This window comes from Zosterops lateralis (assembly GCF_965231275.1).
Source record: "Zosterops lateralis genome assembly, chromosome: 4".
NCBI classification, from domain to species: Eukaryota; Metazoa; Chordata; class Aves; order Passeriformes; family Zosteropidae; genus Zosterops; species Zosterops lateralis.
The window spans coordinates 22,346,880-22,362,694 of record NC_139765.1 but is presented as its reverse complement, the minus strand read 5'-3'; the positions used below and the strand labels follow the sequence as shown (position 1 = coordinate 22,362,694).

Below are 15,815 nucleotides of genomic sequence, written 5' to 3'. Positions count from 1 at the left end.
CTGATGCTGTCAGCTTTGTGCCGTGCTGCAGATGGTTGTTTCAACTCCTCAGAGCTAGTTTAGCAGTTAGAAAAATAAAAATAGTTCCAGTTTGGCGTGTCACTTGAAATAGCTAGTGAAAGGTAATGCCAGAATTCTATTTTGAGATAGTAATGTCAGAGACAAAGTACAGATTTTCAAGCCAGCTATACTTATAATAGATGAGCCTTTCAATTGGAACCTTGGGTTCAGTTCAGGGATTTATGCATATAAGTCTTTATTTGTAATTCAGTAAGATGAAGGCGACTCTTGTCTTCTCTGTGGTAGGGCTGTCAGCTTCTGCTTTTTAATACAACTCAATTTGCTTCCTAAATAAAATTGTCAGTGAGCTTGACCAGCAGTTGTGACATGGTGGTCTTACTCAGTTGCTTATCCCAGCTGTGATTGGTTGCCTCTCTCTATTAGGCAAAAATATCCCTTCACAGAGCTGAGGTCGTTCTACTGCATGGAGACTTCTCTTAGGTATTTCCCCTGGCAAGCAGAATGCTAGAAGAAGGTTGTAGTTTCTTCTTGCATACTTGCTTCATGGCTTCATCACTCTAAGTGAAATTAATGTGTTCCCTTTTCTAAACTTCTCCTCTCATCCATAGGGTGGCTTTAGACATGCACTCTACTTACTTGTAAAGCAACCATTCTAATTTGTCAGCAGTCACAGCCATGAGGAGTCACACACATACAGCTAAGAAAACTCTTTGTTCCTTGTGGACTTCTGTGCACTGTGAACATGCTGCTTTTGTGTTGGCTCATTTCTGTCTCTTTATCCTACTCTCTTCCACTGGTGTAGTCAAAGGCTGGGAAAGCATCACCCAGATTTGCAGCTTTTATTCTGTGCAAGTGCTGTCAGACTTGATGGAGAACTAAAGCTGAGGCAAAAAGGAACTGACATTGTTGGCTTGGTTGCTGTAAACTCCTTAAACTGCTCCCTTCAAGCACTACCTGAACCCTAACCTGACTAGAATGTCTCATGGAAGCTTAGCTTCCTGGAACTTTAGAAGTACTATGCCGAAAGGTTTTTAGCCAGCTTTCATAGTTTTCCACTTTGGAAAGACATTTAGTATTTTCTGTAAGCCATTTAAATATTCTTCAAGTGTTTTTTGAAAATGAATGGAAAAAAAAAGGGGAAAAAAAAGAGTAGGTCAAAATAGGTCAAAACACATCTTGGTTGTTTATACTGGGATGTGGAAAAGAAACCTTTAATATCTATGAAAAACTTGTTTCCTGGAGGGCATCTGTCTGAATGTATATCCGAATCTACTGCATATAAGAGTGGACTTGTTACTTAGTGTTAAGACAGCATGTAGGAAGTTTGGCTATAAGACCACAAACTGTGTAGTAGATGCTATTTTCACCTTTCTGATCACTGCAGTCTAATCTTTACCTTTATCTAGCTATGGAGCTAAATCCTATTAAGTACTCTCTGTACTCCTTGTGGAGAACTCTCTGCCACTCCAGAGCACTCTTCCTTCATTGAACAAACAGTAGAAGAGATCTTGGCAATAGAAATAAAAAGTGCCAAACGTACTGTCTTCTGGTAGCACTGCAAGTTGCTGAAGAAAGCTGCTAATCTCCAGATATTTCAAACAGCTGCTTCTAAAGTTGACAGGGAACTAGGATAGCTCTAAACCCCAGGAGCAGGGCTTGGAATGCTATTCTTAGAATATCTAGGAAATAGCTAAGAAGGTTCTGCTCTTCTTATTGCCTTTGCAAGTAAAAAGTTTGTTGGGCTTTTTGGTTTTATGTGTACTCAGATCTCAAAGTTTGGGTTTGTGTTTTGGTTTTTTTTTAAGAAGCTTAATATTGTCACTGGAAGTGTTTTGACAGTTGTATTCCATTAGAACTGTGCAATTTAAGCCAGCGGAAACCAATTGAGAAATTGAAGTTTGCTGTCATAGATAATGAATTAACATCATTTGATATGAATTAGAAGTAAACTTTGGTATATGTTGCTGACTAATTTAGCATGGACTACTTTAGAATTATTTTCTATTTTGACTGGTTCATAACAATACTGAACATTCTAAACATACATACTGAACATTATATATATATATATATATATATATATATATATATATATGTTGCTGACCTTACATTTGAATCTAGTTCTAGTCATACTTGCTCCATTATAAATCATGAAAGTGTTCAGGCTGAAGGGTCTTCAGGAGGCCATCTAATGCAGCTTCCCATTCAGAACAAGGTAGCACTGCCTTAGGCATAGGCCAGCAGTCTTTAAAACTTCTCAGGAGCACATTGGTCTTGTTTTTCTTTTAGTAATTATTTTGGCTTGAGGTTTTATTTTGTTTAGTGATCATTTACTAACTAGATAAATCTGTATCAAGCGTGAGGCAAAACATAAAATTTATCTATTTTGGAGCTAAGCACCTACATTGTATAATAAAATAGCATTTGACTTTGAATATACGAACTTTGATAGGAAAAAAAAAGCAGTCCTACTGGACAGTTAATTCTCTGGGGAGCAGGCCAGTGATGTTAACGTGACCAATGGGTCACTTGATGCTCAGTCCACACATGGAAAAGTTGAGTACTGGTCAAGGTGATAGGACTTTAGCTGTTCCTCAGATTCTAATATTGCTTAGTGGGAAGCATCCCACATGGCATTACTGGAAAAAGTACTGAAAAAAACACTGTTTTGTTTGGTTTTCCTAGTAATGTACAGTTAAAATATACAAATATACAACATTTTTAATTTGTCTCTATTTGCTGGGGCGTTTTCTTTCCAGACCTACTCAGGCCTGTTCTGCGTGGTAATCAATCCTTACAAGAACCTGCCCATATACTCAGAAGAAATAGTGGAGATGTACAAAGGCAAAAAGAGACATGAAATGCCCCCTCATATCTATGCCATCACAGACACAGCCTACAGGAGTATGATGCAAGGTGAGTGCTGACTGAGATAATGACTCTTGTTGAAATTGCAAATCAAGGTTGCAGTCAAAACACTGTAGAACAACTCACTGCTATCAAAAGGCATTATTGTCCTTGCTTACCAACAATACTTGGTACTAGCTGTTGTGTTCAGGTGAATAGCTCTCTCCTGCTCTAAGGTTCTTGAAGAACCTTACAAAAAGTCTGGTGAGAGCTAAATTTGACATAAAGAACAGGCTGGTGTGAATGCATGAGCTTCAGAGAAGCAGGCAAGGAGAATTGAGGTAGCAAATTTTCCATCTCAGTGATGAGCCTATGGGTTGAGATGGCTTTTGGCTGGGCAGGTATGTGTATTGTTTGATAGAAGCTTTTAACAAAAGCCAGTTTAAAATTCAGTTGCACAATCTGGTTGGGGGAACAAGCTTAGTACAACCTATATTTTGAAGTGTGATGATCAGTGGTAGTTTTATTGTCACAACATGTTTGGTTATATTCTTACTTTGTTAATAAAACTCACTATCAGGAAATATTAAGTACATCTGTTGCCTTTTCATGGGATAAAAGAAAGCAAGTGAATAGACCTATTTTACTCCACATTATACAACTGAGAATCAGAGAACTGTGGATACTATCTGTTACCTGTTCATTGCTTGAGGACTTCTAAATATGGAGCTCTGTGTGCCCTGCGCATATCCCTGGCTCTGAGAGGAGGTCTTTCACAGAGTCAGTGGTAGGGTGTGTGGTGCTTGGAGAGGTTGAGGTGTGGTTCAGTATTTTGTGCTTTTCTTCCTGTTTGTACCTGTGTTTGATGAGGAGGCACACTTTGTAAGGTTTAAAGGCTGTAATGGACAGTTTGATTTGACGTGCCTGTATGAATGTTACTACTTGTTTTATTTTTTGATGCCTAGAAATCATTAAGATATTTGTTCCTCCTAGGTCTTGTCACTAGCCTCACATTTTTGAATGAAGTCCATATATAATAAAATCATGCTTTAAAATTCTCATTAGTCTCAGTTTGAGTTCTGCTATCCACCTGCCCTTGCTACCACTTGCACCTCCAAGCATAGAAGGACTATAATGATATAGGTTCCCAGAGTGGAAAGAGAAAATCTCCATCCACCAACCTGACTTCCAACAAACTTGGTGTGGAGAAAGCTGATAAGGTTGCTAAAGTGTGGTGCCATGCAGAGCAGAGCACAGGGATGAGCTAATGTGATAGATCAGTTAATCTATATTTATAAAAGCTTGGGATGGAGAGGAGTGAGCACACAGACATGCTGAAGTGGACTGGTGGCAGGGTATTGGTGGCAATTTGCTGAAAATGTGGCAGGTCTTGAAGAAATACAGCCATACTGCCGGTGTGTTAGTCTGAAATGAATGCTGTATCCAGAAGATAAAAACCTGTGAACTTGGACCTCCAAAGGGTCTCACTTGCCTTAGAGAAAGACAGGATCTACCATGATGGTCAAGAACAGATGCTCCACCTATATTATACATGGCAGAATGTTGTCCATAAACCTCATTACACTTTTGCTTTTTTTTTTTTTTACTACTTCCTTCCCTCCATTGCCTGCTCCTTGTTAGCTCAAGCACTAGTTTGTATTTTTGTTAAACAGACTATTGACTTAACTGTACCAAAGTTAATGTTCCCTAGAAAGAAACATTGTCTATATAGAATCAGAAACAGTTTCTTTGGCAATGTTGTGAGTAGACTGAAGAAGCCCATTTCCCTTACAGACTGCAGTTAAACCACTTCAAAATGCTTGTGCCTGCATCTTGTCTTTCATCTCTGCCAGGTATATAATTATGTGACAGAAGATACCCAAACAGCTACAATTCTGCATCAGGGGCCAGGTGACCTTCCTTGGTCTGATGGTGGTTCAGAGGCAGTGATTAATCTGTGTGGGTATTTTCTTTCCTGTTGAAAAGAGGTGATGTCTCTGTCAGACCACTGCTTGGATGATGTCTTGAAAACTTCTTGGAAATCCCAGACTTGACTTGCTTTGTTGTACAAAACTGAAGAATGGCAGGCCTGCCTCTATTTTCCAAGCATGGGAAAGTTGATATGAGGTCTGCTAGAGTGTTTACCTTTCCCAGAACAATTCTAGCTATGCTGTATTCTCAGCAGTATTGACAGTCTAGAGGCTTACCCCAGATCATCTTTGCCTAGTTTAAGATATCTTGTTACTGACTTTTTGGAATGCTTGATGAATTCCCAATTAGCTTTTGAACTAGCCTGCCTTAATCTGTTTGGAAAGATTTTTCTGTGTGGCTTCACAGGTACCTGTGTGTGCTACAAGTCCTCTAGAGATTGTTTTAGGGTTACTTACTGCCTTATTTCCTTGTTTCAAGGAGTAGCAGTAGCGTTCCAATGTCTGCTACTGGGAGTGAGGGTGAGTAGTAGGTTGTGGCAGTGTCTCTAGTCCTGGCTAGCCTCGAGAGGAATGGAAAGCAACATTCCTATTCCACTTTCTCAGTTTTGCTCAGCGGTGGGGGAGGTTTGGTGCAGCAGCCAGTGGTATGGCAGGAATCTGTACAGAGAATAGAAGATGAAAGGGTCGGGTGCTCGACATGAGCCAGAGGCATTTAGGATTAGGCTGCCTTCCCTAGGTTACTCTGAGCCCTGAAGACTGGGAATCCTTCATGGCCTGGAGAAGGATAGCATGCTGACTTAACTCTGACTTTTGTCAGCACAGGGTATACTTATCTCTCAAGCTGACTGTGGAAAAGCATTGCGTGTTAATTGATTTGGACTCAGATCTTTTTTTTGTTGTTGATTTTCAGTCAACTTATGGTATTCAAATAAGCAGTGCTTTCAAAGAGATGGTTCATCAGGAAGGGAGAGGAGGATGAGAGTTTTGTTCCAACCTCTGCTAATCCACAAACTATTTAACCCTTTTCAGGCATCTGTGCTGATGCGCTGTGGGTGAGCTTGGTCTTCTTTTTGTATCTTCTGGTTACTCCATTGACAGAAGAGATTATATTGCTTTTTGCTAATTTTCACCAGAAGTTACTTTCTTGAAGAAATAAAATGGTGAAGGCCATGTTCAGAGTGGGTTGTTTGTTGTTATTAGGATTTTTTCCCCTCCGTTCTCTGACCCAAGACTGTGACTCACAAAAATGAGGTAACAACATTATTTTGCTGTGTTACCTGGAGAGACTTTGTGCTTCAAGAAAGTGTAACATTTTGCATTTAGAGAAAACAACCATTTGTCTTAATGTTTCTGTTCCCTGGGTAACCTGAATGCCAGAAGCCTCAGATCTGCTTTCAGAAGAATTATCCTTCTAGTGCTAATGATTAAAACACAGTGTCTGTAAGTGGAGTGGTGTCTTGAGGAAACAAATCATTATTCTGATGCAGCAGGTGTATGCTGAAGAGGTATTCTTTACCTCAATTCACAGTCTCCAGGGCCTCAATTTAGAAAAACATATTTTAAAGCCGTTAAACAGCACCTGTTTGTCCATTTGGAACACATGTAGAGAATTTTCTGTGTCAGATAATGGTGCCAGACGGAAATTATATTGGTATCTGGAGCATGGTATCTGTTTTAATGCCTTGAAAAGTATCTGAAACTTCTATAATAGGTTAGATCAGTATGGTTATTCTGGTCTACAAAGCTTAGATCTGCTTAACTAAGATAGGTAGGAAATTGAATAGACATCACATAGCTAATGAATGTATTCCATCTCTTTTGTTATTCTGTTTTCTAAAAATATTGGAGGACTGCTAATGTTTCACCTAACAAAACTCTGAAAATCATTGAGCAATGATTAAACCCTCCTTGACCTTGATGGATTAGCCTGCAAAGGAACCTGTGCAGCCAGAACTGTGCTGGTGTTCACTTGGGACTGGGTTTGGTGTTTTAAAGAAAATGTTCTGAAGCGCAGTAATGTCATGGGTTTTTAGCGACCTTGTTACATTAAGGGAGGAAACACAGTGTTATGTGTTGTGAGACAAATCACTTGCTTTGTAGATCCTCACATGCACCTTGGGACCACTTGAGATTTTCACAAAAGACAGTCCTCTAGATCTGCTCCTGTAGAATATAGACCTTCAAATGTTTTGTTTGTAATTCTTAAATGTTCACATATTTAGCTAAGTTTCCTGGCTAGCAGAATGCTTCTGTTTTAACTTGCTTGCTGCCAAGTCATTTCTCAGCTTGCTTCTTAGTGTTGGACTGCTATGGTGCTCTGTATAATGCATGACCCCAAAGTGCGTCTTTCTTTTCTGTATAATACTCTGTCAGTGCTTCTCAATTGAGACCTGCTCAGATTATGTAGAGGCACATGTCTCAAATTGCATGTAAAGGTCAAGTTCTATTTCCACTAAAACCCAAAAGAATATAGCCTGTGGTTTCACAAGTGTGTTTTCCAGATTTGTCCAAATTTCTCATGCAAAGGGCAACGTGAAATTTGGATGCTCGTTACAGAGGATATTTGTTTTGATGCAAATGGCAAGAAAATATGTACATTGTTTCTAATTTCCTTAAATGTTTTACATGCTTTGCATTACTTGAAATTTCTAAATGCAGCTCTAAAAATCTGTGTCTTGAGATGGTTTTCATGAGAATAGGGAGCTAAAAAAGAATGCCGTTGCCCACTTGTTTTTTAGTAGTTACCACACCCTTTTTGCTTCATTCCTGTAAACCAGAGCAGGAGTTCTCTGGCAGTCACTTATGTAATGGTTCAGCCCCTGCTGTTAGTCTTCCTGCAGTTCACTGTTTTAGTATCGTGAGCTGCCTGACTTTTTGCAGACTGTATACTAGTTTTTCTTTTCTGTCAGAACTTCATAAACATTTGCATAACCAAAATTACAGCTTACGACTTGTTTTCTGCTATCTCCAGATTCAGTTAAGGAGTGCTAGAGAAAGGGAGATATGGACTCTAGTCCAAAAATGTATTAGGGGAATAAATATTTGCATTTGACCCCATAGGATATATTTCATTTTGAAAAATGAAATTGACTTTTCTCCTTGTGACTGCTTTCAAACTTCAGCTAATTAAGAGCTGAATCTTGGCACTGCAGTAGTCCTGCCAATTCAAGTGGTTGTGGGTTGTTTTTTTTTTATTATTATTATTATTATTATTTTTTTTTTTTTTTTTTTTTTTTTTTTTTTTTAACGTCTTGAAGTTCTTTTGTCGAGAGCTGTCTTGGATATGCTACATTTCTCCTTAATTTGATTTCTCTTTTTCTTTTTGTACTTGATAGCTGTTAGCGTTTTGAAACTTCTCTGTAATACACTCTTTAAATGACAGTGTAAAAACAGGTTCTTGGGCTCTGTTCTGGTGTTCCCCTGGAGTGTTTTTGATCCCATTCAAGCCAGCCATGTAGGTTAAAGCACCACAGAGAACGTACTTGATTAGGTCTGATGCGAGTGGTGTTGTTCCATGTAGCACAGTTTGTCAAGTCCCTGGGGCTCCTCCTGTGTTAAGAGCCCTGAGGAAAGGATATGGGATGTAAAATTATGTTGATGTTGGAAGAGAAGTTTGAGAGACAGTACGGAGCTGTGTGGTTGAAACTACTGCGTGGTTGAAGCACTTAGATGCATTTAAGAGTAATTCTTGCTTTAGGTCAACTCTGTAGCTTGACCAGCCAGTCCGGGTTGGGCTGCAGGCTTTCAGCGGGTGCTGGGAAGCACTGCAGCAACGGGAACGTGGAGGGCTGGGCTGCTCCGGCCTGCCAGATGCTCGTGGTTTGGAGGTGGGTGGTTAAGCTTTTAGCCGTAATGAGTCAGCTATAGGCAGGGGACAGCAAGCCAAGCCTTTGCCTTTCAGCTCCACTTCCTCTTAGCTGCAGAGGTGATGTCACCATTGTGTGAGTGCTATATTACTTCTCCTTTTATGGAGATGAACAGGCTTGAAACGAGAGTCACTCATGCAGAGGAAGTGGGTGATAAAGCCTTGGTAGGATGTTCTGTAACCGAGACATGGAGCTTAAATTGCACATTCTCTTCTAGCTTCCTAGCCTTTTTCTTCTCCCATCCCAAAACATTAAAAAAAAATTCAAGACTTTGGAACTGTATTAATTTATCAATTATGCCAATATATTTGACCCCAGCAGTTTAGTATTCATTCATACTTGTTGTTTTGCAGTAGTATATTTGGTTGAATACTTTCTATGTACAAAAATGTCTCTTTTGTGAAAACCATTTTTGGTTTAATTAGGTTTTTTATGTATGCTGAAGCAGTCAGCAGTCTAAAATGCAGTCTTTTATTCTTGGACTAAAGAAGGCCAAGAATAAGTTACATATTATGGGACTTTTTACATAGTAAAATTAATCTACTGATCTTATTATACCACACTGCAGTATAGTTTAAATTTGAAGGATGTTTTACTTCCTGAATTTCTGGATGTTTGAGGCTGCTATGTCTTGTGATCACTTGAATGCTATGGTGATGAGAGTTGAAGAAGAGCCTAGATAAAAAGCTTTCCTTTTCAGCTGGTTTGAAATACAGAACTGCTGCTATAATTAACTAATGAGTTATTCTTGATTGTTTTTAATAAATGACTCTGTTTAGGAATTAAAAGCAGGTACAGATTTCTTTTAATCAAGCATTTTTTGATTGTGTTATTATAAGCAGCTGAATTTATGGTACCCAGCACATTCTCTTTAGCTGAGTAGATTGCTTGCACAACTGACAATGAAATGATGGCAAGTGCTGACTGAAGTAGTGCAATATGCCCATGTTGAATGATCCTTGGAAAAAAAAAAGGAGGAGGGGTGGAGGTGGCCTCTTGCCTGGACAACTGAATTCTGATTCATGATGGTACAAGTCAGTATCATATGGAGAATGAATATTGGCATTTGGAACTGTTTGGAATTTGAAGATATCTAGGAGTTACGCTTTGAATGTGTTAACTCTTTGCCCTTTTGGTGGTCTCCAGCTTCCTGTTGCTCAACACATTATTTGTTTGTCTATACACAATTAGAAGAATTCCAGCTATCTCAATGACTGCTGCTTTGCAGTCCTCAGAATTTCCCCCGGATTGCAAACAGGAATGTTGCCTTTTATGGCAGTGTCTGCGTGCTCCCGGAGACTTGCCTGCACTCGCAGGTACGTTCCTGCTGACTTAAAGCAGAGATGACTAAGGCAGCTGCAGTGGGCCACCAGGAAAGTATGTTGGGGGAGGAAAGCTTCATGCCAAGATGATTTTGAACACCGTCTATGACTTTTCCTGCCTGACCACCGTTCAACTCCTTGCTGTGTTAAGGTGGGGAAAAATTCTGTGCTTGCCCCTTTGGGATTCCTTAGGGTCAATCCAGGATGCTGTGGCTGCCTTGCCTTACTGGAACCAGGCTGGAAAGAACATCTCAATCAAGTATGAGAAAACTTGACATCATCAAGAAGTGTTCAGTGCAAAAGAGCTGCTTGGTATTATTATCTGATGTTGATTGTCTCTTTTTGTGTTGAGCAGTCAGTTTATCTGTCTGCTTACTCGTATTCTTTTGCTGAATCATCTCTAGGATGGAAATGGGAAGGCTATTCAAGTGCCTGGGGCTCCACTGTCTCTTTGAGAAATCCTAGCTCGTAATTCCAAACAATAAAGAGGACCTTATTTAGAACTTTTTAATTTATTTTTTTTCTTTCTCTCAAATCTACTTCTTAGAAGAGCCTCTGTAGTATGCTGAATGCGAGCATAACCTTTTCTGGACAAGTGAACTGTTTGTTCAAGCTTTTGAAAGTCAGATGTTATTCAGAGGCACAGTCTTGTCCTTTCACATAGCTGCTTTGTGGTGCAGAATTGTACTCAGGTGTTGTACTACTGAAGAATACATTTCCTTAGGCAATCCATAAATGAGTCATTAGTTATTCCCCTGATCCACCGTCAAAGTGCCCAGTCATGCAGAGGACTTGACCCACTGGGAACCTTAAATATGTGAGGCCTTTGGAGCTGGCTAACATCTGCTCTTGGCCTGGCCCTCAGCAAAAGGAGTGTATATCTCGAAGGCAGTGAATAAATTCAGCATTTGAAAAAATGAATATTTAAGTAAAGCTGCAGTATCTAGTTTTGAAGGCTTAAGAATTTGCCAGGCCAAAACCATTTGAGTGGTGATTTTCTTTTGCTTGCTTCTTTCCAGGCTTGTGGCTGATCAGCTCTTTCTGAACAGTATTAGCAGGGTAATGACAGGTAATATTCTGAGTTTTAACAGGAAAAAAAAGCAGATTATTTTCCTCTTCTTTTTTGTGCTCATCTACATACTATCAGTTTCCAGTAAAGACACTTTTAAGAGCAGGAGTTGCATATATATGTATATATATATATACATATATATATATATAGTATGTGGACCTAATGCTTCTGTTATTGGCTTCAGAATATTTTAAGATGGAATCTCAAACCTGTTAGGTTTCCCAGCTTTTCTTATTCCACAAAAATATGTGCAAAGACTAGATATACTACTCTCTTTTTAAACTGGGTGTACAGGAGATTTTTCTTGATGAATGTGGCATTCATGATGTTCATGCTGAAATGTTAAATGCACTTGCAGCAGCAGCGTTCAAGGGTATAGAAAGAGGTTTCAGATACTTGAAATCTATCAGACTAGAAAGCCTTCCCTAATTACAGCTCAAACTCTCTATCTTGCACAAAACAACATGAATAGTGACTTAATTTTATTGTCCAAGTACTGCCTGGTGGGAAGAATACTGAGTGTGTTTGGTTTCTCTAAGCTATGGGAAAAAGGAACAGAAAGAGCCAGTAGCTAAATGTGGAGACAGTCACATAAACATACTGTTGGATGTCACGGATTACTGAAAAAATTTATTGGAGAGATCGAGTGAATTGCATATTTTCATGGATGTTTGAAGCTTTCTTTCTCTCTCTTTAGAGAGTAGATGTTAGTCCAATGCAATGAGTGGAAAAAGGAAAGTGGCAATGCCTGAATGAAATCTAACTGCTGCTGTCTTACTGAGCTTCTCAGACTGAATAATCTGGGAGTCCTCTGGTCTTGATTTAAAAACAAACATCTAACATCAAACCAAAAAAACCCCAGCCTAATGGGGATTTTGAGTTTGGTGGCAGAGTGTGTTCTGAGTGCCCCAGTGGCTCTTGTGGCCTGTCAATGACTTGCCCAGGTGTTCTGTGTTTCACTGTCCCTGTGATGACTACAAGCCACTGAGGCTGTTCTGGTGTAGGCACAGGCACTCTCCAGTCTTCCTAGTTCTCCCAGTGCATTCCTGGTGATGTGAAGAAATGGAGTGGAACCTGGGTGTAGATGGGCACAGGGTGGAGGGCAGGCATGGAAGTGAAACAGGGCAGAATTGGTGGAGCGTTTGCAGGAGCTGTGAGATGAAGGCATTGTGGAAGGACTGGTCAGGACTGTTCATAACAAAGTGGAATCATAGGTGAATGCTGACAGGAGGTTAAAGACGTGGGGGAAGATAGTGGTGAATGGGCTGGGTGAAATAGGTTCTTCAACTGGAAAGATATCCACAGCTGGGAACTGAGCACAGGCATTTAGTTTGTCTGTTGGTATGTCAACATGGAAAAGAAAAGGTTTCTGTTGTTACCAACTGATGTGCTAATACAATAAGGGATGGTGCCACAAACAATCAGCTGTATAGGATGTAGGCTACTACTACTCAGTGTTCTAGTTTTTTGGTCCAGCCTATACAAAATTAGTAACAAATATTTTGTCACTGAGCCTCCAATGTTTGTTTTGGTCCAAAAGCCTCTGTTTGATGTGAATCGTAGGCACTTTGGGATTTGTAACAGTTGCTGTCCCACTTTCCTCTTCCATTTTCACTGCTCTGCTGATAACTTTTCAAGTCAGTATGGGCCCACTGTAATAGGGGCTGAAGAACAAGTAGATGCACACCACACTGTAGCTGTGTGGTAAAGAGACATTCAGTAGGAGACTTCCATAGTGTTTGTAGAAAAATTGTAATGCAAATAATACTCTTTCTGGATGAAAAAACTAAATTGCTGTGGTGCCATTATACTTTTGCATATGGTAGGAGGCGAGTGTCTTGCTAGGGAAGGGGTTATTTGGCTGTGTTTCTGAAGATACTTGTCACTGTTTGCTAGTTCCTGGTGTCTTTGATGTTGATTTCATTCTGTCAGAGAAATTTACTTTTGGAGTTCTAGTCTGACTACTCTTCTAAAATTTTTTCTAGATCGAGAGGATCAGTCCATCCTTTGCACGTGAGTATTTCCAGTTGTCAGTTTGTCTGCATGTCAAAGTTTGTGTTTTTACATTCTTGGTGGAAGGACTCTTATAATTTTAAGTGCTGGTAGTATAATTACAGAATCAGGTAATAATGGAGAGTCAAGGAAAGTCCCACTACAGTTCCTCCAATATATAATTCCTTCTGCAAAATAATTTTTATAATAAATGGAGGAAGTGTGGCTTTGAAACAGCTCCTGTGCTCAAACTACTAAAGAAATACAGCTTTGTCAATGGAAAAAGCTTGGAGTGATCCTTCAGATTTGATGTTATGTTTAAGTACATGCATCCTGATGAGGCTGATAGAGTAACAGATTCTCTTGATGCAGCAGTTTGTCTTCTAGACACAATGAATTGATTGACCCTCAGCCTTGCTTAAGGAATTGTTATGTTTCTTCTTGCAGTCAGGAGAGTTCCATTTGAAAGATTTACTTCATTACCTTTCACCCCAACCTCTACAGCAGCCTCCAAGCTATTCTTCAGCCACTTGACAGTCTTTCTATCCAAGTGACTAGAAAGCGTAACTTTTTATTGCCTTCCAAATTGCAGTCCAGCTGCAGCCCAGCTTTTTTTCCCTTGGTTTTAAGGGAGGTGCTGCAATGGCCAGAATGCAGTTAAGGGTGGCAGTAGCCCTTTTGGGATTAGAAAGATGATAACATTCCCTTACATCTTGTTTGTGGATAACTTGCAGAATTTTCTTTACAGAGGTGAATCAGGAGCTGGTAAAACAGAGAACACCAAGAAGGTCATTCAGTATCTGGCTCATGTTGCTTCCTCACACAAGTCCAAAAAAGACCAGGTAAGACCTAGGTTTAGTGATGCTTTATTGCTCTGCTGACTTTAGACACTAAATATATACTGGCTGATAAAAGACGTATTTCTCAGTAGAAGTGTAGATGTTAACATCTATCAGGGGATTGAGGAGGTCAGTGAACTATGAAACAATAAGTCTGTCAAAACTTGCAAGTCAGGGAACACTGTTCAAAGTCATAAATGCATCACCTGTACTGATCTTTTTATGTGGATGTATTGCTTGTAACCAGTCCAGGCAGTTTAAAACTGATCTTTCTGTGGAGGATCTGCCTCTGTTCTTCTCTACCATTATAGATTAGGTCTGGCCATTACATATTCTGTCTCAAAACTGGAGAATACAGTGATAGTCTAGTGGACATCAGCTGAAAAGTTAGAAATGGTAGGAAAACATTAAAAGAGGGGAAAACAGCCAAGTGTTAGGAACACATGAGAGGAGGGTGGTGATGATGGTGGGAGGACTTTAAAGATGTCTCACTTATATTTTTTTCCCCCTCCCTGTCCCCCGATGGACTATTGCCGAATTCTTCAGTTGTATCCTCGTAGGTGAGCTGCACGTTTACTGCACGTTCTGCACCAGGAATGCGTTTTCTGTCCCATTGTGTGATTTTTTTTTTTTTTGAGCAGCTTTTCACTCCACACCAATATCACTTTCTGCAGCTAAACCAAATCCATAGACAAGTCACATTTTTTTTTTGTGTGTGGTGCACAGTAATCTTTTTGTAAGGATGTTCAGTTGGAGACTGTAGTGATATCAAGAAACTACTTGTGTTCTGTGCTCAATATTAGTTTGCCTTAAAGATTTTTCTTGCAGAATTTTCCCAGATACATACCATTTTGGAAGTATTCCTTTGGAACAGTAGGACTGGACAAGGCTTTCCTAGAATCTTAAACATATAGTTGTGTAGTGTTCCTAGTAAGATTAATGAGTTAAGTGTTTAGTAACACTCAACTAAGTGTGGGCTTGTTAGCCAGATCTGAACACGTTGGAAATGTTCATTAAAGAAACCCAAGTGCCAGGTGTGTCCACTGCATCTCTGCATAAGAGTTTTCTTATACTAGCTTAATGCGTAGGCATGTCTAATGCGTGTGGAGTATACAAATAAGGTGTTTTTGCATGCAGACACACTGTGTGTGTGCGTGCACATAGTAACTAACCTCTGGAATTCTACAAAAAAAAGAAAAAAAGTTCTATGTGCCAGAATTTTAGACATATGAAGGCTTTTCCCATGGTCTATCAGTAGCTGTATTTAGAAACATTCTCCTTTTTTCTTTTTTTAAGTGTGGAAAATAGAATCATGGGGTTGAGTTAAGTATTCTTCCACTGCTTGTCCATGAGTAAAATTTGAACTGCCAAAGCAGGACAGGCAGTCTGCTTCGGAGAATATAAAAGTCCTAAGTTGAACTGGTTGGTGATTTGCCAAAGTTTGATATTTAATTTTTTTCCCTGAGTGTTGATTTTTTCAAGAAGTCTTGCTGCCCATGTTTTTTGGCTAAACTGACCTTACCAGAGGGGATTTAGAGTTGAAGCCTTTGTTAATCAGCAATGAATACTCTCTGCAACACTTCTCTATGGAGCAAATTTATAATCAGAATATAAGAATTTATGAAGATGAATGTGTTTAATTTTTTGAGTATCTCTGGTGTACTAGTCATGGAAGATTTTTGTCTTTAGGCACAGAACTTAACAAAGGATATTATAGAAAGTCGTGGTAGTTTCTTTGCCATGAACTTTTGGATGTAAACTGGTGTTTTTCCAAGTATCAGGGCAAAATCAGTTTTATAAAACATATTCTTTAGCTCACTGTTCTGGAGGTAGCGGTGCATTCCGCCATTCCCAGTGCATTAGTATATTCAGTTAAATAAGTTTCTAGCCTGCATGGCGTTACTTCTGAGCACACTAAGGCTCCT

The 15,815-nt window shown here is 39.5% G+C and overlaps 1 protein-coding gene across 1 annotated transcript in view; it reads left to right on the top strand.

Moving 5' to 3' along the window:
• MYH9 (myosin heavy chain 9) overlaps positions 1-15,815 on the top strand; it is a 69,506-nt gene that overhangs the window by 17,760 nt on the left and 35,931 nt on the right. The window contains exons 3-5 of the mRNA XM_083860512.1: positions 2,781-2,937; positions 13,045-13,072; positions 13,800-13,893. Coding sequence (XP_083716638.1) covers positions 2,781-2,937; positions 13,045-13,072; positions 13,800-13,893 — 279 coding nt within the window. The remainder of the gene's footprint in view (positions 1-2,780; positions 2,938-13,044; positions 13,073-13,799; positions 13,894-15,815) is intronic.